Source organism: Ambystoma mexicanum, chromosome 5p, assembly GCF_040938575.1.
Source record: "Ambystoma mexicanum isolate Mex_15411 chromosome 5p, UKY_AmexF1_1, whole genome shotgun sequence".
In the NCBI taxonomy this organism is placed as follows: domain Eukaryota; kingdom Metazoa; phylum Chordata; class Amphibia; order Caudata; family Ambystomatidae; genus Ambystoma; species Ambystoma mexicanum.
The window spans coordinates 1,202,665,975-1,202,693,903 of NC_090930.1; the positions used below are offsets into that span (position 1 = coordinate 1,202,665,975).

At 49.1% G+C, this 27,929-nt stretch overlaps 1 protein-coding gene across 1 annotated transcript in view; it reads left to right on the forward strand.

Annotated features, from left to right (window-relative positions):
• TNFRSF11A (TNF receptor superfamily member 11a) overlaps positions 1 to 27,929 on the forward strand; it is a 281,431-nt gene that overhangs the window by 178,619 nt on the left and 74,883 nt on the right. Inside the window, exon 6 of the mRNA XM_069613673.1 lies at positions 16,105 to 16,208. Coding sequence (XP_069469774.1) covers positions 16,105 to 16,208 — 104 coding nt within the window. The remainder of the gene's footprint in view (positions 1 to 16,104; positions 16,209 to 27,929) is intronic.

Genomic DNA, 27,929 nt, shown 5'->3' on the forward strand with positions numbered 1-27,929 from the left:
GTCGACACTGGTCCAACCGTTTGACCCATTCACGGATCCGTCGTCATGCGGACCCAGATGGCAGCTATGGATCCAGAAGTTCGAGATGGCGATGGAGTGCAAAGAGATCACTGCGCCCAGGAAACTGAAGGCACACCTGCTACTCAGTGTGGGTGACGAGGTACTGCGCATTTTCAATTCGCTGAACGTTGATGATGGCCTAGATGGATACCGAAGCGCAAAAGACGCCCTCACCGATCACTTTCTCCCTCAATTGAACCCGGACTATGAGACGTTTCTCTTCTGCACCACATTACAGACAGCGGAGGAAACCCTTGATGCGTACCACACCCGCCTGAGGAAGTTAGCCATGTCCTGTGAATTTACAAATGTGGAGAAGGAAATCAGGAGGCAGATCATCAACGGGATTTATTCGGAAAAACTGAGGCGCCTGATACTCAGCGAGAAGGGTATCCCCCTACAGCGTATCCTTGAACTAGGACGCCAGAGGGAACTGGCACACACTAGAGCGGCCAACATGGAGGCCACGCTACACAGGCTGCAACCTGCTCTCAACACGGCTATGGTGGCCCGCATCGCCACCAAACAACCCTCGAGAGACGACAACAGTGGCGGATACGGACAAAACAGGTGGCAACCGCGTATTCCAGGACCCACTGAGTGTGGTTGGTGCGGTGGCCCACGACATGGCCGTCGCAACTGTCCTGCGCAAGGCACCACGTGTGGGGCATGTGGCCGGAAGGACCATTACGCGAAAGTATGCCGATCAACGGACACCCCCATACAGCCTCAGCAAAACCAGCCGGAGAAGATCGCGACCAAGAAAAAGAAGCAAGCCAGTGCCAGAAGGGTCGCAGTGGCCAGCTCTTCTACGGAGGATGAAGGGGACGATGTCTCGGCAATGCTGCAGGCCCCCTCCAAGGACACAGACAGGAAAGGAAGGAAGGTATACCTAGTGTCTGCACTATGCCAGGACCGTGGACCTCGAGGAAAAGCCACCCGAAGGCGCAAATGCATGGTCACCATCCAAAATCAGTGCGTTCAGATGACCATCGACACGGGCGCTTCGGTGAACGTAATGCCTGAGAGCATCTTCCTGACTCTAAGCCCTCCACCAGAGCTGAAAAGCACCGACACTCTGCTCTATGCATACGGCGGTCGAAAGCCCCTGCCGGTGATTGGCAGGTTCCGCACCACACTGGAACATGGGGAGAACAGACTATGGTCCAAAGTCTATGTTGTGAAGGCAGGTGTTGAGAGCCTCCTGAGTGGGGACGCTGCGGAGGACTTGGGAGTGGTTCAATTCGTCTGCCATATCAACGAAGAAATGGAGATCGAGCAGATGCTTAACCAATACCCGGACTTGCAAGAAGGCATAGGCTGCCTAAGAGGCAAAACCATCAAACTGCATATTGATGAGACTGTGCAGCCGAAAGCCGTCCGGCACCGGAGAACGCCGTTCCACATGAGGGAACAAGTGGAGCAGGAACTCAAGGCACTGGAGGAAGCGGGCATCATTGAGGAGGTCACAGGGCCCACACCGTGGGTCTCCCCAATGGTAGTCACACGGAAGCCCAAGCAACCTGGAAAGGTGCGGATCTGCATAGACATGCGTCTCCCTAACACTGCCATAAAAAGGGAACGCCACATAACCCCAACAATTGACGAGATTGTGGCTGACCTCACAGGGTCGAAGATATTTTCAAAGATTGACCTAAAGGCGGGATACCATCAACTCAAGCTCCACAGAGACTCTCGATACATAACAACGTTCTCTACACATCTGGGGCTGCGGAGGTATAAACGCCTAAGCTTTGGAATATCATCAGCTGCGGAGGTGTTCCAGCAGACCATCCAGGAGGTCATCCGAGGCATCCCTGGTGTCCTCAACGTGAGCGATGACATTCTGATTCACGCCCCCGACAAAGAGACACACATCAAGAGGCTTCACGCCCTCCTGGGCCGACTACAAGAGGTTGGGCTCACAATACATCGGGAAAAGTGCGAGTTCCTCAAAACGGAGATCACGTTTTTCGGATACAAGTTTGGCAGCACAGGCATCTCCCCGGACCCGCAGAAGGTCGCAGACATCCAGGCGGCTAGCCCTCCGATGACACCCACGGAAGTGCGCAGCTTTCTAGGCATGGCCACCTACTGCGGGAGGTTCATCCGAAACCTGGCCACACTATCTGAGCCACTGCGGGAACTTACGAAAGCCAACGTCAAGTGGGAATGGGGGCCAACATGCCAGGACTCGTTCGAAAACATCAAGGACTCCCTCTCAGCTGACACCAAGATGGCCTACTACAACACTGAACTGCCTACAGAACTATTCGTAGATGCCAGCCCCGTGGGGCTCGGTGCCATCCTAATGCAAGTCACGAGGGAAGGGGAGAAAAGAACGATCGCGTATGCATCGAGAGCCCTCACCGAGACCGAACAACGGTACTCGCACATCGAAAAGGAGGCCATCGCCGTGCTGTGGGGGTGCCGGCATTTTCACCTCTACCTATATGGACGTCACTTCACGACGATCACGGACCACAAGCCCCTCCTACCAATATTCATGGGAACCTCAGCACACCCTCCGGCACGAATAACCAAGTGGTTATTGCACCTCCAGCAATATGACTTTGACCTCGTTTACCAACCAGGCAGCGGGAACCCAGCGGATTTTCTATCCAGGCATCCGCGAGAGGCCACTCAACAAGAGATCCAAGTAGCGACAGAAACAGAGGAACACATATGCCAAGTGGTGCGAGCAATGAAGCCCAAAGCGGTGAGCATCGAGGAAATCGAGGCGGAAACACACCAAGACCCGTGTTGCGACTTGGTGAAAGATGCCATCCTGTCCGGTGACTGGAAGACTTTCATGAGACATACACACAACAGAACAGCGGAAGCAAAAGGGTTTTTGTCAGGCATATTCACAGTCCGGCAAGACTTGTCAGTCACGGAAGGTGGAATGTTACTTCGAGGAAACCGCATCGTAATCCCTCTCAAACTACAGGACAGGATAGTGGCCCTAGCACATGAGGGGCACCAAGGACTGGTAAGGACGAAAGCCCGCATTCGGCACCGAGTATGGTTTCCCCAGATCGAGGAGCGGGTCGAGACACTCATCACAACGTGCCTAGCCTGTCAGATAACAGGGGGGCCGCCAGACCCGGAACCCATCATATCGGCAGAACGGGGCCGCTCTCGCTGGGAGGCCATCAGCATTGACTTTTGCAAGCTCCGGGAAGGCCTCCACTTGCTGGTGGCCGTCGATGACCACTCCCGCTACCCGGAGGTTGAGATAGTAGAGTCCACAGCAGCTGAAGTGGTCATTCCGGCCCTAGAGAAAATGTTCGCAACCCATGGACTACCCATCTCGATCAAAAGCGACAATGGCCCGCCGTTTACGGGAGAGGACTTCAAAAGGTACCTACAGGACCTCAATGTGAAATATCACCACATCACTCCAAGACACCCCCAGGCAAATGGGGACGTAGAACGATTCATGCGAACTATCAATAAAGTACTCCGAGTGTCTAAGGCCAACGCCAGCCCCTGGAAGGTTGATCTCTTCCGATTCCTCCGAAATTACCGGGTCACGCCTCACAGTACCACCGGCATACCGCCGGCGGACCTCATGTTCGGCACCGTAATCAGATCCTCGATCCCGCATCACCCAAGCAGAACCCCGGACACGGTGAACGAAGAACGCACCGAGAGAAGGAGGAGGGATGCCAACGAACACATGAGTGGCAAGCGGAGAGCGAGGCCGTCCCATCATCAAGTGGGTGACCAGGTTATCATGCTACGTAACCCTTCCAAGTCAAAACTTGCCACAAGGTACGAGGAACTGCCATGGACCGTCAGCAACCGGCATGGAACCATGGTCACTGTGACACGAGGAAACCGCCAAGTGACGAGAAATGCGTCATGGTTCAAAGCCATACCCCGTACACTATGGACTGAAAAGGAATGCCCTCGGGAAGGCATGGACAATCCACCCTGCGAAGAAGAGCCGGAGGCCATCCCTGAGGAGGATGGAGCGCGGGATGGAAGCTGGGAACCGGCGGATGAACCTGGCCTCGAGGACCCGAACAGCGACGATGGAACCGAGTCTGGAGCAAGGGGGAAGGACCCCCGCGAAGGACGATACCGACTGAGAACCACGACGAGACCGCCAGCCAAGCTAAGTGACTATGTGTGGTAGCTGGTGCAATAGTGCCATGAACCCCGATGGCAAGGTGGCGGAGTATTGAAGACTGAGCGTTATGCTGGATTTGGCCGTTGGTCGGCTGTTTGAGTTGTGTGTGTTTTGTTTTGTTTTATAATAAAGGAGGAATGTTGTGTTCCGCCCTGCGTCCCGCTACGCGGTGACGCAGGGCGTCCTTAATAAAAGCCCCGCCCCCGCGTTCGGGGAGCAGTTCCGGGCAAACGACGATCCAGCGTGGGTGTGAGTTATTCAGAGCTCCCGCTGGAGCTGCGCCACGGGCCGCGCGGCCTACACGCGCGATGCCAGCCCCCGCGCGTAGGCCGCGAACCTGAAATGCAACAGTACACACAGATTGTTTTAGTGTTGTATTATTAAGCACTAAATTAGGACAGAACGTTTTCAAAGCTCAGTGAGGGGACTGTGTGGGGACTAGGGAGGGAAATTAACGGGCAGGAAGGAGGGGTGGGAAAGGGGAGCACCATAAACACAGTACGATACAGAGTACCATACATTCCTGTCTAACGAAAGATAATGAAATCAGACGTGCAACAGAAATGTCTAGGGAGCAATGACCGTCAGGCAAGAGAACTTTGTGGGATCACCAGGAATGGTTGAGTTCTGTGACAAATCCAGAAAATTCATCCCCTCTATCCATGGGGAGACACCCCCTTTGAGACGAGGTGAGCCTGCTAAGCTTAACACCCCCTAGGTATGCTAGTGAGCCCACATACACCCTCTGGGGGTAGGATCTCTCTCTCTCTCTCTCTCTCTCTCTCTCTCTTTCTCTCTCTCTCTCTATCCGTCAGAGAGAAACTCCCCCCCTTTTCCAAGACTACAACACTCTTATGGGTAACATGGTTATTACATTCTATGAAAGACAAAACGTACCGGTAAAAGTGGCTGGTGCAGATTCTGAACACTTTTCGACCTATTGTAAGCAGCCAAGAAGGAACAAGCGGGAAGTCCTGCCCCCTCACCACCAGTGCGATAAAGCACTAACCTGGAACCAATTGAATGATGAGAATAGCCACAGAGCAGAGAGGACGTCCTGCCTTGCAGCTGATAGTAGAAAGACGTATCCCCCAAATGATGTGTGGCAAAGGAAAGCCAGCATTGCAACATGGTGGAAGCACAAGCAGAATGCAACCACCTCCTTCCACAGCCGGAACCACGAGCTTGAAGAGCACAAACGACTCAGAAACCGCATGGCACAGAGAAGTTCACGCCGGCAGCCAGAGTATCTGACCAAGTGGCTGTGAAATGATCCAGAGACTTTGCGGTCACAAGGAGGTGCCAAGAGGACCCCAAACAAGGTGAAACCAAGAGGACACAAAGCCGGGGTGCATGGGCGTAATTGTAGGGGGGCCCAGCGGTGTTTGTCCCCCCAACTTTCATGGCACACCATTTTGTCCCCATTCATTTGGCTGGGGCATCTTTTCTTCAGATGTCGGGCCTCATTCCGAGTTTGGAGGTAATCATGGCACTATTAGCGCCATGACTACCTCCAATATCGGTACCGAGTCCGCCCTCGTTCAATGGGGATTTACCGGTCTATTCCAACCTTTGCAGGTCCGGTAAGTCCCACTGAAAAAGCCATTCCCCATTCCCATTTGAGCCTCCATAGGGCTCAATGGGAAGGGGGAAGGCGCGAATAACGGTAACGCAAATTGCGGTACCGTTATTAGCTCTAAAGTCCCTTAACGGGTAAAACCAGGCATTAAGGAAGGGACCCGCTAAGGGAACTCGGAATAGGGCGCAAAGGGATTACCGGCACCGGTGTCCTTACCGGTGCCCAGTATCCCTTTGCGCCAAACTCGGAATGAGGCCCGTCATGTCCCCCCCCAACATTTTCAGCAAAGTTATTCCACTGCCGGGGTGAGAGGAAGAAGGCCCAAAGGCGGGGTGAGAGCCAGAAGACCCCAAGCCAGGGTGAGACCAAAAGGACCCCAAGTTGGGTCCCCAAGGCCCCAAGCCTGGGTGAGAGGAAGAGGACACTAAGACGGGGTGAGAGCAGGCGGACCCCAAGCAGGGTTGAGAGCACAAAGACCCCATAACGGGGTGAAAGCATTGCAACTCCAAACAGGAGTAAACCCAGTCCGACTGCAAAGCGGGGTGGGAGCATCATGATCCTACAGCACGGTAAGAACAACCTAACCCCAAGACGGGTGAGAAACAGGGACATAGCCCGAGGAGGGATGAGAACATTCATACCACCTGGCTCAGTGAAAGCCAAATATTTCTATTCAAATAAAATAGATTTTTTATATATTTCATAAATATTCTGTAATTCATTGGTTTGCTTCATCACAAGTAGATTTATTATTTTAAGGAAATTCCGAAACATAAAGTTTAGCACATCTTGAGTTGGTCAATCATTGAAACAAGAGAAGTCTGAGACTATCTCTTCATTAAGCATGTGTAATTTGCAAAAGAAATTGAGGCTAGTTGCCTGCTCAATGAACATAAATTTGCATAGAATTACTCACACGTTTGATCACAAAATAGGTATTTTTCAGGGCATCAATTTTACATGAAAATGGAACTCAAATATCTGGTATAATCTTGATATAAAACTCAAATGTCTAATCCACAAAAGCATTAAGCATGTGACATTATACCAGTGGTACAAAAGGAGAGCCAAATAATGGCACATACATATTCATAACCAGTAAATTAAAGAAAAGTACATTGTGCAAAAATGTATTGCATAAATTGCTGTTAATTGATACCGGCCTTGGGGGCAGATGTCGGGCTGAAGGGCAGGACATTTGTTTGATAATAGAAGTTCCCTTTCAGGAATCTCAAAATCAGACCTGATTGTTCTGTCCTTTACTCCACAGTAGACACTGCTGTACAGACCAGCTCCCCTAACAGAAATAAACAAGTTTGTTCCATCAAAACCGGAGAATATGCTACTATCATACCTTCTCTATTTGGCTAAATATGGTTTACAATTCTCCTCCATTAAGGTTCATCTTTCCTCTGTAGTAGTCTACAGAAAACAAATCCTTTGCCAGCCGAGCCGAACATCGGCAGTCTCCATAAAATGGTAGTGAGCCGGGTCCCACATAAGCCCCTCACTTGCCCCAGTCAGCATTCGAGCGCACACGGCGCTTTGCGCATAGATGTGAAGCATGTTCATCTCTTTGGTGGGGCGGAGCTGAAAGAGATATTATTCATCTCCCTTTCAGTTCCTCCCCACCCAACAGATGCTGATGATCGCTGGATCATGCAATGTCTGCCTACTGGGGCAGGAGGGGCCTCCTGAAGGAGGGTGAGTCTGCGCTGCCCCGCCGCCCTGTCATTACTAAACAAAGGGAGCGCACAAAAGCTGTGATTGCCGTGCGCTCCTGGTCCCCCACCCACATTGATTTTTTTTTTTAAACCTTTATTTTTGTTGGCAGAGGCATATAGCATACACATACATCAGGGCAGTCGAAGAATTTAGTACATTTGTAGATGATTACAGAAGTATACAAAAAACATTGAGACAACGGCATTTGGAGAATGAGATATCACGGAGCATCAAGTTCTGCAGCACTGAAAGGAGAAGGTTGCGGGGAATCGTTCACAGAGGAGGTATCGTCCAACCTGTTCAGGTAGATGTTGAAGGCAGACCATATATTTTTGGGGCGGGAGGGGGCTGGAATCATACCAGGGAACTCTTCTTCACAATTTCGGGACCATGTGAGTAGATTTAACCATTTCTGGAATAAAAGGGGGGGGGCTCTTCCAATTCTGCAAAACACATTTCTTAGCCACCACACAGCTTACATTCAGGAACATAGCCATATTTTTAGTCCCCTCGGTCTGCCACACACCAAACAGAACTCCCAGTGGGTTGGGATCAACCGCAGAGTCAGTGATTTCTGATAGAGTTTCCAGGACCTTGCCCCAGAATGTGGCTAGCCCCGGGCAGTCCCAGAATATGTGTAGATGGCCCGCACCCTCCGCACCGCAGCGAGGACAGAGTCGTGGGTCAGAACGCGCAAATCCAGAGATCCTGCGCGGGGTGTAGTACAGCCTGTTCAGCAATTTATACTGTATGGTTCGATAACGAAAGTTTAGGGAAACCCCGTTGGTATGAGAGCACATCTTCGCCCACAGATGGTCAGTGAGATCCACTTCCAGCTCGGACGCCCAGTTGTCCCGGGCCCTGGAGGGCTGGGGGGGGAGGGGGCAGCGGTCAATAAGAGCTTGTATAGTGAGGAAACCACCCCACGGGCGCCACCCGAATTGGCGATTTAGGCAATCCCAGGGGAATCCGGGGGTTCATTGGAGAAAGCAGGCCATGCCTTCTGGAAGGCAGCGCAGAGTCTGTAAAACTGCAGAATTTCCAGAGCAGAACCTGAGTGACCCGGCCTCCACGTTTGTAGCGTTATGAACTGCCCATCTGGGTAGAAATCAGTTAGAGCGAGGAACCCCAGGGCCTCCCAGTGTCGCGCCAGGGCTGTATCATATGTGGGTTCCAGCCCGGGACATCGCCAGGCGGGGAGCCACTTGTAGTATGGGTGTTGTTTGGCACAGTTCTCAAATATCCGACCCCAGGCTAGCACAGTGGTTCGGACCGGGTCGATAGGCGAGTCTGGTTTGTACTGCTGATGTAGAATTAAGGACATTACGTTGGTGCCTGCTACCGCCAGAGTTTCCAGCTTGACATGGGGACGAGATGGGGGCCCAGGATACCAGTAGGAAGCAAATTGTGCCTGTGCTGTGATCCAGTACCGCAGCATATCAGGGGCGGTGAAACCCCCTCTATCGTAGGGGAGTGCCATGTCGGACCATTTTTTACGCACAGCCCCAGAGTGCCATAAGAACTGAGCGCACAGCTTGTGTAGGTTTGTAAAGTATCTCTTACCGGGCCAGATAGGTACATTACTGAATACATTCAGCAACTTGGGGAGTAATATCATCTTCACCAGTGACAGTCTCCCGGCTAGTGATAGTGGAAGGGTGCACCAGCACTCCATTTTGGCTTCAGTTTGCTCTGCCGCGGCCAGGTAGTTGTCTGTTAGTAATGTATCTTTGGACAGGGACACCTGGACTCCCAGATACTTGATCCCGTCAGGGGACCAGCGAAGCGGATATTCAGTGGCGGGCTGTAACGTGGAGCTGGTGAGGGGGAAAATCTCGGATTTAGTATAGTTTATAGTGTACCCAGAGTGTGTGCCTATACGGGTGATATCACGTAGGATTGGGTCAAGATGCACAGCATGGTCTCTTATGAACAATAGCACGTCATCCACATAGAGCGAAATAATTTCAGGGGTGTCTTTCAGCCGTATCCCTTTACGTGAGTGTTGTTCCCTGACATAGTCCGCCATTGGCTCTATTGCCAGGGCGAATAGGATCGGGAAGAACGGGCAACCCTGTCGGGTGTCTCTGAAGAGAGGGATTAGGCCCGACGTCTGGGAGTTAACACGAACCCTGGCCACCGGGGAGGTGTATAATAGCTTAATATATGTAATGATGTTAGGTCCTATGCCCATGGCTTCCAATACCAGCCACATATACTTACATGACACCATGTCGAATGCCTTCTGGGCATCTAGTGTGACCGCGACTGCACTTGTACCCAGGTCAATTTGCGACATGACATTAAACAACCTTCCAATATTATGGGATGTGGATCTCCCAGACACGAAGCCTGACTGGTCGTCGTGGACCATATATGACATGACCGGGAGGAAGTGATTGGCAATTACTTTGGCGAAGATTTTAGTGTCCAAATTCATTAGCGAGAGAGGCCTGTATGATCCGCACTCATCGTTTGGCTTACCGGGTTTGAGTAGGACCGTTATGACGGCCTCGCTCAATGTTGGGGAAGGGACCCTAGCCGGAGTGACTTGTTCCATACTTCAACTAATTTGGGGGCTAGTATAGCGACGTGCTCCTGGTAGAATTCTGCCGTCAGCCCGTCAGGACCCGGCACCTTTCCCTCAGGGAGCTTGGATATGGCCTTGACTATTTCATCCAGTAGGATGGGGAGTCTAATTGGTCTCTGGTTGCGGGGGAGATGTCGGTCGTGGGTATCTGCTCGAGGAGGTTTCACATATGGGAATCACTGTGCTCGGGGGGTTGAGAATATAGTTCTGAGTAGAAGTCTGTGAAGACTTCCAGGATCTGCTGGTCGGACCACCATACTGTCCCCTGGCCATCCTTAATGCAAGTGATCTGAGCTTGGCCCCACTCTACCCTAGCCAAGGTGGCTAGTGTTTTGCCAGGTCTATCCCCTTCTCCATATTTCCGCGCAGCTTGTGAACGGCTAAAGTATTAGACTTCCCTAATGGCCTGTTCATTAAAGAATTGGAGTTCTTTGCTAATTTGGGAAAGAGTAGCACGGTCAACAGACGTCGGGTGTGCCCTCTCTAGTTCACGTATGTTGGCTTCAGAGCGGCCAAGGGCTGCTCTTATAGTTTTAAGCACTCCCGCCTCCCTAGATATGGACATTCCCCTGATAAAGGCTTTGAAGGCATCCCATCGGACTCCCAAGGAGGTGGACTGAGGTTTATTGAGCTCAAAATAGGACTGGATGTCGGCAAGGATGTCTGCCTTGAATACGATATCCTGTAGGGCGGAAGACTTGAATCGCCATGTGTTGATGGTAGGGGCAGATGCTCCCAGTTCTAGGGATAACAAGATCGGTGAATAGTCCGATAGGGTGAGGGCAATTATTTGTGTTTCCACCACTCTCCCCATCATTGTGCTTGACAGAAGGAACATGTCAATTCTGGACGAGCGGTCATGTACGGAGGAGTAGTGAGTATACTCACGTGTTTGGGGATGCAGTGCCCACCATATGTCTTGAAAATCAAGTGTTGTGCAGTGCACTAGGAGTCTACGCGCCGCGCTGGACAGTGGTCTGGGAGCTGGGCCTGATCTGTCCAGTGTGATGTCTAATATAAAATTCATGTCCCCCCCCAGATGACCTGCACCCCCACATAGCCCAGCAATATAGATACCACCTGGTTGACAAAATCGGGGGAGTCCACGTTAGGGCCATAGGTATTTACCAATAGGTATTCTCTGTTGGCTATTGTGCAGTGCAATATGATGTATCTTCCCTCCGGGTCTATATAGCTCTTGTGGAGTAAAGACTTAAGTGATTTGGGAATCATAGTCAACACCCCCCTGACCCGAGTTGAATATGAGGTGAAATATCTGTGGGATACCCACGATGGTGCCATACACTTGGTCAGAGGGCCCGTGGAGTGCGTTTCCTGTAATAGCAATATTTTGCAGCCGTGTCTGTTAGCATAGGACATGATCCTACGATCCTTGGTGTAATTACTTAAGCCCCCAATGTTCCAGGACATCACTGTTGTAGGCATTTTAAGAGAATTAGGCAACATCCCACCACTGTCGTCGTAAATTACATGTAGGGTGGGAAACGCCCCTATGTGGGCGCCAGATGTCGTGTGGTCTGCCAATCTGCCCCCGCCTTTTGCAATAACGTGTCCCCAATACCCAACATTACCTCCCCCCACCCCCAACTTGCAGTGGAAATACCCCCCACCCCAGATGCAGGTGATAACAATTGAACCAACGCTCACTGGAAAGTAGAGGTCGGAGGGCCACATCCAATGGGGATATGCCCCTTTCAGGGCCCAACAGGGGCCAACAAGCAGTCACATCCAACAAAACATAAGCATTGCAATTGCAGTGAGGTGTGCTGTTGCCATGCGGTCGGCTGTTTAAACGTCATGTAGGACAGGGTGAGCTGTCAGAGAGGGGTTTCTGCGGTAAACAGACTCTGTGTCAGGCCCCTAAAGTCAGTAGATTATCAAAGGTAAGATGACACTGAAGAAATATTTAGGGCTCATGGCCAGGTCCACGCCCTAGAAGGGAAAAGGGGATCAGTGTCCATAGTACAAGGGCTGGGACATAGCCTGGATGCATGCGATAAGGGCCGAGTTCGCTGAATTTGCAGTACAATATTGCCATCGTCACATACAAAAACAAATGGGTTAGGCCACGTCGGGCCAGACCTGGAGCCATGTTTGCTGAGTGAGTGATACAACTTTGCCATCAACACATTCCACGTCAAGGATCAGGAGGTAGAATGAGGCTCCTCGGGCTAGGCAGCTCATAGTCAATTGTCGTTGGCGCGATCGCCTCCTGGGTTATGAAGTGGTATTTGTGACTCGATTCATTTCACCACTTCGTCTGGGACAGTGAAGAAGTACAATTTGCCATTGTGGGTGAGTTTTAGTCACGCCGGGAACAGTATGGCATATGGGACGTTGCGCTCCCTAAGTAGTTTCTTGACGCCAAGGAATTGACGCCTTTCTTGCTGTACCGCTATTGAGAAGTCCGGGAAAATTCTAATGGTGTGGGCCTCAAGGCGTAGGTCTCCCTTCTCTCGCGACAGGCGGAGAATGAGGTCTCTGTCCCGGTAATTAAGAATTTTGGCGATGATAAGCCTGGGGATATCGCCCGGCTTAGGTCGTGGTGATAGGGCCCGGTGAGCCCGCTCCACAGTGAAGTAAGGTGAGAGGGCCAGGTTATCAAGCAGGTCTTTGAGTAGTTTTTCTACCGCATCTTCCATCTGCCCTTTAAGGCCATTCTCGGGAACCCCAATAATGCGCAGGTTGTTTCTGCAGGAGCGAGATTCCAAATCATCACATTTTGCCTTTACACTCTTCATGTCTCGGGACAGAGAGACCACAGTGTCTTGGAGTGTGTGTATTTCATCCTCATTGGTAGAAATTTTATTTTCGGCTTCAGTAATCCTGGACCCCGCCTGGTCGACGCCGGTTTTTAATGAGGCAACATTTGCGTTGATGTCGTCCAACTTTTCGTGAAAAGAGGCGAAGTTTTTGGCCATTGACTCCATCAGTGTCGTAAGATCTGGCGCAACAATCCCAGGAAGCGGGTCCGACTCGGGCTTCTCCTGGAGAGATGACACGTGGCCCGCCTCAGCCCTCGGGACTGCTTTAGAAAATTTGTCCATGGTGCCCCCGTTAGCAGCTCCCTTGGATCGGCTTGACATTGCTGGAGGAAGCCTAGGTGTGGCAGGGGCCCACTGGAGGAGCAGATGATAGTATGGAGAGTATAGGCCACAAAGAGATCAAATGCTGACAGCGATACCCCGGCGACGGGAGGATACACTGGCCGCGGAGAGGACAGTCAGCAGCAGTGAAGGTGCAGTCAAGTGTGTGGCGCGGGCCGCCCAGGGGCAGCCAGGGGCAGTTGTAGACTGATGGGTCCAGCTCACAAGTAGGCGGTGCAGCAATAGTCTAGGGGGAGACAGCTGTCAACACACGGTGGGGAGAAGTGAGCCAGCAGATCCGCAGTAGTTGAAGCTTGAACCCCTTGTAGGGGTGAGAAGCGCTGGATTCATCAAGGCTGGCAGGGCCCATCCTGACCAGAGCCCGGCAATTGCAGGCGAAAGGGTGGGAGCTATACACACAGTGTCCAAAAGACTGCTTAGATCCGTGGGCTTAGTGGAGGGAGCCTCAGCGCAGTTTAGGGCATAGTACTACAGGGTGGTGGTATGTCTAGTGGAATCAGGGCGGACACACCTGAGCCCAGGCTTGAGGTTGGCAAATGAGGCACAAATAGTCACATGGTGGGCAGGGGGGACCGTGTGAGTGTCTCCCATGAGCAACAAGGCGGGAGGGCCAATCGAGCGGCAACAGCTGTGGGCAACACAATTAGCCGGAATGCGGGCACCACACCTCACCTGATCAGACGGGCTACCAGCACAGGCCCGCATCGCCCGGCACCCGGGAGGGCGTCAGGCTCCAGCCAGGAGACACGTGCTGTCCACAGACGATAGGACTTGGCTCCGACGGCGGGGGGAGAGAGGGGCCGGGGCGCGCTCCGGCGCAAGCCCCTGCTGAAGCTCTGCTCGCACAACGGTGCATCCCGCGGTAGGTCAGTCGCGGCGGGCAGGGCAGATCTCCACGCAGCCCGCACGGTCCTCGCCAGCACAGGGCCCCAAGGGTTGGAGCACTCGGGCGCCCTAACACAGGCACCACCACAGGTCACAGGGAGCCGGAGGAAAGGGGGCGGGAGTGGGCCGCCCACCAAGGACACAGCGCGCCAAACACTAGTCGCCACCACAGGAGCCGAAGCTGGGCCCCGGTTGTCCGATTCAGGCCCAAATTTGGAGGATACAGGCAGGAGGAGGCGAACTGCAATTCAGGGAAATATTAGGCGTCCAGCATGCAAAGTATCGCAGTTCCAGGTAGATTTCAGCCCTAGCCGCATGGAGCTAATAGGCTAGGCAGCCATCTTGGGGTGCTCCACAGCGCCCCCCCCCTCCCCCAATTGATTAACAAGGACAGCCGCTTTTGTCCTGAATGGCTGTGGGCTGCCTCTGCAAAGTTAAATAACTTGCAAAAGAGGTTGAAAAGGAAAGCACTCTATTAATGTTGCTTGGGCAGTTTTCACAGGCTGTCGCCCCCAGAGCAGCCTCGGGCCGCAGGTGTAATGCATTCTCTTGCAACAGGTAGCATTATATCCAGCTGCAGCAGGGTAGAGAAAACAGCCCCACTAGTTTAACAAGGAACTTATATTACCCAACTTGAATGTGTTAAGGGGACCGCAAGCTGCGGGTTAATTTTAGTGCTGTTGGTTGGAAGGTACAGGTGCTGATGACGTATTTTGGTATGGTTGGTGTGCAATAACCTATGTAAGTTCGTTTGTTAAAATATCACTTTAAGTAGTTACATTTGTTAAATCATGTGACCATTTGCTAGATCCCCATGCCTGGTATCTGCTTCCTGCAGGGGGTTCATCACCCCTACCCCCTCCCCCACCCTTCAGCATGATCCTCCCATGCAGAAACATGTTTGCAACCAGAGTTCACCTAGTGTGTGTGTGGAAATGAAAACGTGTTGGTAGTAGGCGCTCACATCCAACTTGCAAAAGGTGCGATTTTCATGCCAACCGACCACGCATTGCCAGGCTATGTATTTTTTATTTTTTTTAGCATCTGGAAATCGCATAAACTGCCTGTCCCTTAAACCACGGCCATTATTTCTTAAGCCATGCCCCTTGTCACAGCCCCCCTCAATCTCTCCCCGCACTTAAAGCACTGCAGAAACCTATGTATAGCCATGCAGCAGTTCTATAAGACACACTTCTTTGTACAGTTACACTCATAACAGACACACACACACCTATGCAGTGACATTAATTTAACACACCTAGCCCCTCTACATCACCTGAGCCTATTTCCACTTCACTTCAGCAACCTCCTATGCAAATCTTGTATGTTAGCATTATGTGATCTCTAACTAACCCCTACATTCCACTGGTGCTGCACTGGCCACTATGTATGTCACAGATGCATAACATTAGTAATAGTCATGCATGAAGCATATGTCCGGCCTCAGCCCACACAACCACAACCTGCAGGTACATTTAACTCAGGCTGGACTCTTTTAAACTGGCATCGCCCACCCCACACTGAGGGTGTGAGGGACCCAACACCAGAGTCAGGGCAAGCGTACAGTAGTGCAAAGTCATACCATTGACAGCTGTGTGTTATATACAACACCTTTTGACATTGACATGACATGAATAATATGTGCAGGCAGCTATTTTGTGCACTGTGCTTTTGTTGTTGCCCATGTTTACAACGTTTACAAAGAACCAACAACGCTGGCCTGCCGTTCCCCCGTCTCCCTTCCCTCGCACTTCTTGTTCTGCACTTGCACGATCCGAATGTCACAAGGCCTAGTAGGACCGTTATTGCATCTTTCTCCCATGTTCCCCCACCTTTTGTTGTCTTGTGGCGCCTTGAAAGACCACTTGCTGTATAGGCGCCTTACAAATACCCAATAAAATTAAAATAAACCAGCAGAGATAAGAGCAGTACTTGTTTGAAAGCACTATCTGTATTTAATGTACATCCGCTGTACACACATTTCATTTATTTTTTAAAGCTGTACTGCATTGGGAAAGGCAGAGAAGGCTCATGGGACCAATTTTTCGGATGCTGTTTGTCACGAAGGGAATTCAACATTGGACATCAGAAAACCCTTAGAAGGTAAGGATCAAATTAAGTGAAATAAAAAATAAAAGGTTTCCCTGTCGCGACCCGCCTGTCTGGCCGCTAGGGGGCCTGTTCTTCCAGAGATTGCATGCTGGGAAAAAGAACGTTGGCTAAAGTCGTTTGGGCACCAAACATCCTTTGTCTGTGTTGTGATATATTTGGTATCCCGTTCAGATCGAAGTCACCCGGCTCTTTGCTCTGGTCAGGAGCCCTCTCCTTCATGACTGATTGACTGTGATCAATTTCACATCAACAGTTCTGGGGAACTCCTCCCCCTCCTTCCGGATATCCGACTTACTTGTGTATACCCCCATTCATATCAGGACATACATGGAGAGTACTGAATAGGATGATCATACTTGTATAAGATACAGCCAATTGCAATACATACCTGGCACTCGTGTTTATATCCGAGTCATAATTAAAGTGTTTAAATTGCAAATGCAAAGTATTACATGTGCTTAACTTTACCATTAGCAGAAATTACAGTGGCTTACATGGTTTGAACTGTCAAGAGCAAGCCACACTGTCCTGCTTTCTTGGTTTTCTGACTTTGGCGAAAATCGGTCTTCCTTCTGCTAAATTGACAGAGGCATAAGGGTGCTATACAGACAAAAATACAAACGAACAACAAACACAGGTAAAAGAAAATAGCATAAAGGGCAGGATGCTCGAGGGAAGGACTCTTGGGCCCCAACAAAGAAACAGTATAAAACAGTACATTGTTTGCTCCCTCTTAAAGACACACATCATCAAGAACAATTCTGACATTGGAAACAAGAGGACAAGATCCACCATCTTTCTGATCTGTTCGGTAAGCGGGGCGCTGCCGCGCTGCCTGGTGTAACCCGGGAGTGATACATGTGCATATTGGGAGGGTCGCTGTACATGTTGCCTTTTTCAACAGTACCAAAGGGATATTACTTTAGGGTGAAATAGTACTTATGGTCCACACATTCAACTGGATAGGAATGATAGTCTTATGAAAGACTACAACCAAATGTGCCGTCATCTTCCACCATATTCAATTCACCTTAGAAGAGGCAAACGAAAGAAAGACCCTACAACTGGTTATAGTGAGTGGTAAAGATTGTAACAACACACTGCAGCAGGGTCCTCCCTCTTTTTCATCATGAGGAATCAGCCAGCACTCGCCATACCAATTCAGTGTGTGCAGCAAGCTTGATGACCCAGAAACCGGCGTGCAGTAGTGAAGATGGACAAAAAGTCTGCGGGGTGCAAGCAAAGTAGAGCAAGTTTTACAACCACTGCAAAGCCAATAGACCCCATAGCACAGTGGGAGACTGTATCAAAATGCAACATAGACATACAAACAAGCACTCTGTCTCCTGATGCAGCGAGCCACAGGAGGTACAAAAAGGACCCTTCTTGGACACAAATGCCTACATGATCCACTCTTAAAGTTGAGGTCACACAGCTTGTACTTCATCACCTGATTGGTGTGTCCTTTGTATGCCAATAGACCGATATCCTGGAGATTCAATTTAATTCTGATTTTAGGGAACATGGTAAAGTAGGGGACTTCTCGAATGATTGTATGATGCAAACTTGACTCCACCAGGAACTGCATTTGAATGTCACCAGATGTGACCATGCAATATGGATTTTAGGTGCATTTTTGTTGCATTTTTCTGAAATGCTGAGTAGCAACCGTGCTGTTGTTGTTTCTAGCTTCTCTGAGTCTTTGCCCCTTTCTTTGGCTGCCCTGTTCTGCACATCGTCACACATCGCCCTGTTTTTTCACACTCCATGCAGTCCTTTCCACGTGGTGGGCATTTTTCTGTGGTCATCTAGGTGCGATTGGTCTATCTGTCCCTTTTGCTATCATAACTGCTTCATTCAGTGAAGAATTTCTGCTCACATAGAAATTCACAGAAATTCACAGGTCCTCCAATTGTGGCAGTCTACTATGCGCTGATCACGTAGGAGTCGGTTGCACACGTCACGAAACGCACACGTGCTCTCCAGCTCGCGTAAGGATGTTACGGAATCGTTCACTGGACCACTATAATCGTACATAAAGCTTTCGTGCGGAATCGATGTTTGATCCTGGTCTGGGCTTTTTAAAAGGAATTGTCTTAGTCCCAGCCACCTACACAATAGGTGCAAGTGAAAACAGTCTCTGACACTATACAAAAGGCTCCCTTATGCATGTTTTAATAGACAACAGTGTTGGTGTGTGTGTGCATATATATTGACCATTTAGGTAGTTCACACACCAGGCTGAACTATCTTAGTTCACTCAGGGAGCATCACTGGTGAATCATGGCTTTTGCTCCTCACAGAGAAGTGAAAAAAGTGATACCACAGTGTTTGGTGGGTGGGAGGGGCTCTGACGAAATGGTTACTGCTCTGCAGGGGTTCAGGGATGAGTATTGATTTCTAAACTCCTACTCAGTCCTGCACTACTACCAATCCAGCAGTGATCTTAGTCATAAAGCTGAAACAGGCACAACATGAAAGGTACACCTCCTATGCCTTTTTATGGTAGCATGGACCTCGGGGCGTCTATACTCTTCAAGAGGGATTTGTGCTAGCAAAGAAGCATCCAAACAACAATAGTAATGTGGTACCACAATAAAGGACATGTCCAATCAAGGTTCTATAAAAAATAGGCACTCATTAAACTAAAAATACAAACACACTATTAAAAACACTCGAACCCAGCCCCGTAAAGGAAGATAAAGAATATACAGACTTTGAGATGAAAGGTCACTCTAGGTTTGAAGCCAGGGGTCGACAGGCAAACGTTTCTGCTGCAATGTTCAAGTTCAAGGGAACGCCTTAAAAAGGTATGGAATGGGATATGAAATTGTCACTATGTCCCTTAAAAACAGATCAGGGAGACAGAACCTCTGTGAATACTTGTATCTTCTTCATGGGTGGCCAGGCTTCTTAGTGCTTTCTAACAGGTCGAGTCAGAGGCTGCCAATGGATTACGGGTCCAATCCTGGCTGCTGTGAAGGCAATCTTTGCTTGGTGATTTACATTCAAGAGAGCTTTGTCAGCAGGAATGGGTGACAAGAGGTGTGAGTGTCCTAGGGGATTCCAAGATGGTGGGTCCCCTCTCCTGGCTGTAACTTCTCTTCTGTGCGACTTTGACTCCTCCCTCTCCCGTCTGCCTTATATCAAAGAGACTCCAGTAATTAACACATTGGTATGATCATTTAATTGTATTGGCAGGGCGTTCTTTTAAAACACTGTTCCCCTCCTTACCACATGGGACAGCACATGGTATATCCTGTCCTCTTGGGAAGGTGACAAGCCTTCCCAGAGAGAACAAACAGAACTTGTAAAGCTGGACCCAAATGATGGTACACAAAACTCTGACGGTTGATGGAGTCACTGGAAACTAGGCTGACAATAAAATGAAATCAGGCGTGTATAACAGCATATTCCCTGGGGCCATCATATCAAACCAGATATGGCTTATTTTTATCCATGAATCTGCCACCAGGCCTTGGGGTTGTACAATTAAATATTATTCGGATAAGGGTTTTCCTGCTATCAAGAGCATCTGCAGACTTTTACAACGTTGTTATGTTATGTTACATTAGTGTAATTTGTAGAGCGCAACATTCACCCGGAGGTATCTTGGCGCTAAGAGAGGAGGACAGCAGTTATTAGCCAAAAGACTGGAAACCTAAAACATGCATGTTTTGAGCGCTCTCCTAAACTGCAGATTATTTGACAAGTTTTTTACTGTCCCAGGCAGGTCATTCCACATTTGAGTGGCGATGATCGAAAATCCTCCAATACGTGACCTTCGAAACGTCGGAACCAACTGCAGGCCAGCAGAGGCTGAGCACAGATGTCGAGTGGGGAGGTACAGAGTAAATTTAGACTGGAGTACTCTGCCCCCTGCCCATGCAGCGCCCAATGTACAATACATGAAGCCTTTAACTTAATCTGCTGCATGACAGGAAGCCAATGGAGAGTACGTAGCACAGGGGAACTATGGACCCCATACAGAGACCCTGTGGCCACCCGGGCGGCTAAATTCTGTGAACGTTGTAGCCATTGGATCATGCTCTTGGGCTGAGCCAGATATAGAGAGTTACAATAATCAAGTCTACTCAACACCAAGGCTGCAACCACCCGCGGATGAAGAGTAGCTGGTAACAGAGGGAGCACCTTTTTTAGGATTTTAAGGTGGAAATGACAAGCTTTGCATACGGCAGATACTTGCTCTTTCATAGAAAGAGAAGATGAAAGAATGACTCCCAAATTCCTCACCTTAGACGCTGGCACAGGAAGAATACCAAGAGAAGAGGGCCAGAAGGAAGACACCCAAAGTGTGGGATCAGGAGGGGCCCCTACCACCATTACCTCTGTCCTTTCAATTTCAACCAGTTACGTTGGTTTCCAGCATGCTGTTGGCAGAAATGTATTATCGGTAGCCGTCATGTTGCCAACCTACAGGACAGCTGCTAAGCGTGTCAGCGGGCAGCCTCAGCAGAGTTGCATGTTAGCACTGTACTTTACAGAATGGAGCATTATGAAAGTGAGCCTGTTTAGCAGAGCTCACTTTCTAAGGCAGAATTACTATTATAATTTTCTTTTACAAAAATCAAAAAAGCTTGGAATTGTCTACCTCAGCTGATGACATTCTGTCACAGGCGTTTGGGGAATACCCATGCCGGATTCTGTGTAGGAGGCATCAAAGGATGGGACTGTGTTTAGGGGTACTCAAACTGCCCCCAATTATTTTCTTTTTCTGCTGCAAGCAGGAGCTCCAGCTTGAATAGGAAAAAACAAGAACCTACAGGGATGGCAGCTGCCTGACTCTTGTCTACCTCGAACCCTTCAACTTTTGCACCTGTAAAAAACTGAAAAAGCTTGAAGCCTTGAAGCCTCCAACCCAGGCCTTCCTATCGCTGACACCTACGTCAGTGCTTCTGCCAGAGAGACTCTCACCGACATACTCTTTGTCGTTCCTGCTCCCGACCTATGGACTCTCCATTTGGCCGCTCTGCTCTCTCCTTCTTGCCTCCTTTTCCACCTCCAGGGCCATCATAAATGTCTATCGAAATGGTACCATCCTGGTAAAAGGGCCTCAAACCAACTTCTTACTTTTTGATAGGCTCCTTCCTCGCCTTATCAATTTTCCTCCTCACTGGCTCCCTTGCCACCTACCTCTACAGCCACCAAGGCTCCCTTGCCAACTATTCCCACCTTGGCTTCTTTGCCCCTACCAACCTCACCACCTCCTTCTCAACTCCCCCCTTGTCGGTTTCAACTGCACAGGCTCCCTTGCCTACTCCCACTACACTGACAACGTCAGCAGCTTCTTCCACCCTGCTTCCCTGGCCACCCACTGCCACTGCATCTGGAGCTCCCTTGCCTCCTGCGGCCCCTCCCACACTGACTCCCTTGCCATTTTCCACTATCCTGGCTCCCTTGCCTGCACCCTCCTCACTGACACCCTTGTCATCCTTGCTTCCTCTTCCGCCTCCTACCTGTATCTCTCAGGCACTCTTACCACTTACAGGGGGGACCTTTGTCTCCTGCCCCCCCGTAAGTCTTTCAAAAGTGGCAACTTGCTCCATTTTGTCACACTAAACTCTTGCTCTGCTGTCAAGCACTCCTCTGACATCCGCCACTTCCTTCAACTTGATGTTCTTGCTCTTACTAAGACATGGTTTAAGCACAGCTCTGTCATGAGTTTTGACACACTTCTCCCTGAAGGCTACAAGATCCTCTCTGTGCCCAATCCCAACATGCGAGGAGGTGGAGTAGCCTTGATCTTTCCGGAGTGGATCCCTGTTTCGATTATTCCCACTCAGGTGTAATCCTCCTTTGAATGCCTGGTCTGCAGGTTCTCTCTCTCCCCTGTCACCTCACTAACTCTGGCGACCTTCTATCGGCTGCCGGGCCAGTCCACGCTCTTCCTCTCAGAATGGGCTGACCTGGCCTCTTCTCTCCTCATCTTTTCAAGCATGCATCGCTGCGGCATCTAACAACACGGCCGAACTTTATAAAGTCTGCAAGGAGCTGTCCAACCCTACTGCAGCCGCATCACCTACTGCATTCACCAAGGCCCTTTGCTCGGCGCTGGCTGCACATTTCACCACCAAAACACGGGACATCCTGCTCTCTCTCTTTTCCGCTCCCCCTCCTGCATCAACATCTCTTGGGCCCCCTTCGGCTGCCCCCACTCTCCCCCTCTTCTCTCCTTCTCTCCCCTGCCACACCTGATGAGGTCTCTAGACTAGTCCGATCTATGTAAGCCTCTTCCAAACAGGTGGACACCTGCTCCTCCAAAACCATCAAGGACAATATTGACACTCTGGCTCCAGCCATGGCCCACCTATGCAATCTCTCTTTCGCCACTGGAGTTTTCACCTTCTCCTCTCAAGCGCTCTCTTGTGCACCCTCTGCTCAACAAACCCTCTGCCGACCCGTCTATTCTGGCAAACTATCGCCCAATCTCCATCTGTTTGCTGGAAAATGCTGATACTGTTACGTTTTGGTGGAAATTGTATGCAAATCTGTTTGGTAATGTATACATTTGATTTGGCTTGGTCATTGCCACTGTAACAATTATGTATTGGTATTGTAGCCATGAAGAAGAACTTGTGGGAGGGTCGAAACACGTGTTGGCACATTACTGAGATACCATCATTAAAAAAGAAATGGATAACTTCTGGATGTTCTGTTAAAATGTTTATTGTGTAAAAGACATTACAAACGTGTAATAAGTATTTGGTGAATGCGTGAGTGGTCAAGGACAATTACTCATTTTATGTATTCTGTTTTGGTGACTGGGGGCTCCAGTCATGTCAGTTGACCATTGCGGCTGCACACCATTTAAGTTTCATGCAAATCTAACTGGAAGTAGCTACTAGCTCAGTGAGGTAGAGCGTAATATTCAGAGATACTGGACTATTGCAACAGCCTCTTTCTCTATCTTCCTATTTCTACTCTCCGTCCTCTACAACTCATCCAGACCAGAACCGCAAGACTTATCATTGGCCTAAAGCCCAGGGACCGCATCTCTCCTGCGCTGAAATCCCTCCATTGGCTCCATGTGGCTGCAAGAATCAAGTTCAAGGGCCTCTGCATAATCCACAAGGCTTTCTGGTACCGGGGTATATACTAATATTGGTGTATCCCGACCGTAAAAAAGAGATTAAGTGAAACTAATGCTAAAGCTACCCTACTTTACTTCGCGGGTATCACGTTAGAACTTCAATCATCCAGATTAATTATTTAGAAGTATCTATGGATAGTTGAAGCTAATGGAGGGAAAGTATGCTCAGTGAGAAGTTAATGCAATTCTAATATATCAAAACTGTTGAGACTAATAAACAAATAAACAGTAAAAAATCATAAGATATTTTAATTCACATGTGCTGAAAACAAAGAAAACTGTTTGGCATAACAGTACTAAATCACAGAGCAATATCACTGAAAAATCTCAAAAGTGCAGGGAACAAATTAAATCATCATACATCAAATGTGATCATAAACACCATCCAACAAACAAAGGAAGAGCCAATTAGGTAACGTAGTTCAGTTCCCAATTGCACACCTTAGTTAAGGTGTCGTTCAATGTAACAAGTGTCACCGAGTTTCTATTGCTTTCTTGGTGAGAAACAAAGAGTCTTGATTTTGGATCAAAAACATTTTTTTAGAAACATTATCTCAATGTTTGCAAAATTTGCTATTCGTATGAGGATTTCAAAAATGATCCTCCTATGGTGAAAGGCTGAGTTAGGCCTATATCCGGGTATTCGGGTAAAAGATATCTTTTCTGGGGCCGGGGCACACACTATCTATAACACTCTCTTCCTAAATACTTTCCCTCCAGGGTCCTCCGCTCATCCTCCTCCAACTCCCTGCGGGTGAGCCACTTTCACAAACAGAGATTTGGGGGTAGATCTTTATCCTCTGCAGGTGCCTCCCTATGGTGCAGCCTCCCTGCCTCTCTCCGTCTTGAGCCGGAGCACCTTAAGTTCCGGAAACTTTTCAAGATCTCCCTCTTCTCTTGCTTCATCTCTGCCTTTCCCCTGCTAACCTCACTTTTTTTCTTCCACACTAACTCTGTTCAGTTTTTGCTGACTGGTTGCCTGGTTTACCTACAGAGCATTACAGGTCCCAACCCCCCCACCGCCACGCCAGTCTTTGCACTTGCCTCCGGGCCTCTGCACTATGGTCAGCATTACTGCACTTCTGCTTACGCTCCATGAGTGAGGCAACCTCTCTGCACTTAACTCAGAGCCCTATTTGACTGGACACGTTTGTTCCCCCCACCCTCTCTTCCTCGCACCTCCTTGTGTATGCATGCATGACCTAAATGTACTAGGACTAGTAAGTTCGTCTGTCCTGTCCTACCCCTTTTTCTTTCTTTCCCCCCTCCCTAGCTTGGTCGCAACTGTAATGCTTCATGCACTTGCACTAGGAGAAATGCCGTCAGGCCTAGCATGCTTGTTTTTCTGTTTTCTGTTTTAGATTATTTGGAAACTTCAAGGCCTAAGAATTATTTCTGTATTCCCTTGTTCCCTTCCAGCCTTGAAACGCTTTGAAGCACTCCACCTGTGTGTAAGCGCTGTATAAATAAACAATTACAACGTTCCAAGATCCTCAAACCACCCAGAATTTGGTTGTTTCAAATTTTCCTCAAACTGGTTCAAGCAAGACTAGAAATTTGAGATACATAGTGCACACCCTGGGCCATATAATTGAAGATGTGAATGTCTGTGAATCTAAGGTACGAGGTGTTGGCGTTGTTCTATTTAAATTTCTGTCTTGGGAGGATACCTAACTAACCTCAGGGGCAACATGCTCACTTTGGAAGCAAGACGAAATGGAGCACCACAGGTTCGATCCCCGGGTCCGCGCTTAGAAACCTCTGGGTATTAAGCGCGTTATAAATAACCTATCATATCTTAGTCATAATAATGTGCCTTTTTCACGTGGATCAGGGAGAGAAGGAGTTGCTTAGCAGCTGTAGGCGCTTAGGAATGTGTTGTTGTAGTGTTTCACAGCATGCAGCTATTCAGCCACATGCAGGCGATGGAAATTAGCCCTATGTGGGTGACGAGCAGCAGTGCTAGATGTCCTGAGAATAGTAACCACAGCAGTGGAAATAATGTCGAGCCCGGAGAAGATATTTCTGTAACACAGGAAGAACAAACAGCGTTTTTACTGGAAATCTGTGTACAGCAGTCAGCCTGGTCATATTAGTTGGCAGGTCTGGCTGGATCGCAGTAAAGCACGCTTATTGCCTGACCAGTTGCTGTCTACGTGGATAGATTGACGGGTCCTATTTTCTATACCCGCAATTTCTCTGTACTGTATTTATGACAATGTGAGTTTCCTAGCCTAAATAGAATTTTTAAATGCTTAAAAATGCAAATGACTTTCCTCACAAAACTGTTTAAAACTCGGCATGAAGCTCCTTTGTACATTTAAAAATAGTAAGTCAAAGAACCGATTAAAATCACAATCAGAAGCATATATCAATAGTAGCGCATATTACTCTCAACGGCACATTGATATTTTAACTTTTTTTAAAAGTATAAATATAATTAACTTTAAATTGTCTGTTAAAGCAATAGAGTCAAAAATGTTAACTTAAGCTTTAAATGTAATTTTTAAAATAATAATATCAGGTTCGTCTATAGCGCTTCTTGATCTTCCCTCCCTCTTCTCAGCACTGCAGTTCTATCTGTTATCCTTACCCACTGTAATGCTATTCACTGTATCGACCTCGAAAGTTAAACATCCGAGTCGGCCTACAAGGTTTTGAACTTGTGAAGTGAAGGGTTGCCCTAGCTCTGTCCCAGGAGATTGCTTAACCCGCAAGTAATTTATATGTATAAAAGAAGAAATGGACTGTAACATTGTAGAGCATTTTTTCACTACTCCCTACTTTCTAGTTAATAGCACACTCTCATGTGCTGCCCACTTACTGTCTGCGAGATTCATTTACCATTCAACCTCCAGTTGCAGCGCAGATTGTGGGGCGGGGCGTGGGGGGGTTCTTGATGGTGGAATCGGACATCATGTATCCTGCACATATCCTAGGACTTGATGCACTTTTCGAACACCGGATGGTGGGCATTGCCAACGTGCAGCGATATTTTTGGGAGATTTCGAATGAGCAAATTAAAGAACATGTCAGTTTTTGCAGCAGGTGCTGTGTGAAGGGAGGCGGGTATCAGAAAAGTGCGTCACAATTCCTGCCTCAAGGTTAATGCTCTGATTACTTACCAGTAATCTTCATTACTCCTAGTCCTACTCTTCCTCGTCACAGTACTTACTTAATGAGGCCCCTGCCTCCGACACAGGACCTTCTTCTATTTCTTTAAATTCCTATAACTCATCCCCCACATCCACGTCACTCAGTTTCATATTACCAAGCCAGAGCATGGGACCTTCCCTGCAGGGAGGGTGAGGAGGGTCGTCGGTACTGTGACGAGGAAGAGTAGGACTAGGAGTAATGAAGATTACCGGTAAGTAATCAGAGCATTACCTCCACGTCCACTCTTCCTCGTCCCAGTACTTACTTCATGAGGTATACCAAAGCAGCAACGGGGAAAAGGTCCCAATGAGACACAGAGCTAAAGACAGTGCAGCAAACACACCCACAATAACTCTTAATTCATATCCCCACAGATAAAACTCCAACCACGAAGGAACCAACCCCCCGAGTGGGAGAAACTCAACCCATAGCGGTTGATGAAAATCCCTAGACCAGCCAAGGCGGCAGCCATTCAAATCTCTTGCAGAGAAAACCCTCCTTGCATCGGCCCAGGAAGCCGCCAAACCCCTGGTGGACCGCCCCTGATCGTGCGCAGGCACAGGCAAGCCAAAAGCCACACAGGCCCTGGAGATCACAACCCGGAACCATCGGAAAATGGAAATCACAGATGTGTTATGCCCAGCCCCAGCCGGACCACAAGCAATCAGAAGACTATCAGATTGGTGAAAAAAAAACAAACCTAGCCAAATACTCCAACACGTCCCGCTGGACATAATGTTAAGCCAAGCCACCTCCTCATGCATTCTCGGATCATGAAAGAAGTCAGGGAGAACCAGATCCTGAGAGGTGTGAAAACCGAGATACAATTTAAGGGAGGAACTTCGGACCACACCTCAGCAGCACCGAGTCTGGCAGCACCCTCAGGAAAGGAGGGTGACATAAGAGAGCCCCAATCTCCCCAAGCCTACGGGCAGAAGCGAGGGCAATAAGAAAAGCAGATTTCAGTGTAAGATGTTTGATATCAATCTCGGAAAAGGGCTCAAAAGGAGGCCCTTGAAGGAACCGTAATACAAGAGGGAGATCCCAAGGGGGAAGCCCTTTATCAGCACAAGGACGGGAAGAAGAAAAACCCTGGAGCAACTTCCCCACCAACACCTCCCCATCCAAGTGACCATCAGAGTCCCCAAAATCAATTTCATGGAGGCCCACTGAGAGTGAAGCCTGGGAAAAAAAACTGCCAGGCCCCTGTCAAAAGCCCTTCTGGAGGAATCAAAGGATAGCAGAGGCCAGAACGCAGGGGAGGGATCCCAGACCGCCCATACCAGTCTCGGAAATGGCCCCAATGCCTGCCGAACACCTTCAGAGTGGAGGATCTAAGAGCATCCATTATGTACTCAACTACAGGATCTGAGAACCCCTGAGATATCAACCTAGACCGAGCAATAGCCACACTGCCCATTGCATCCAGTGGAATTCCAACCACA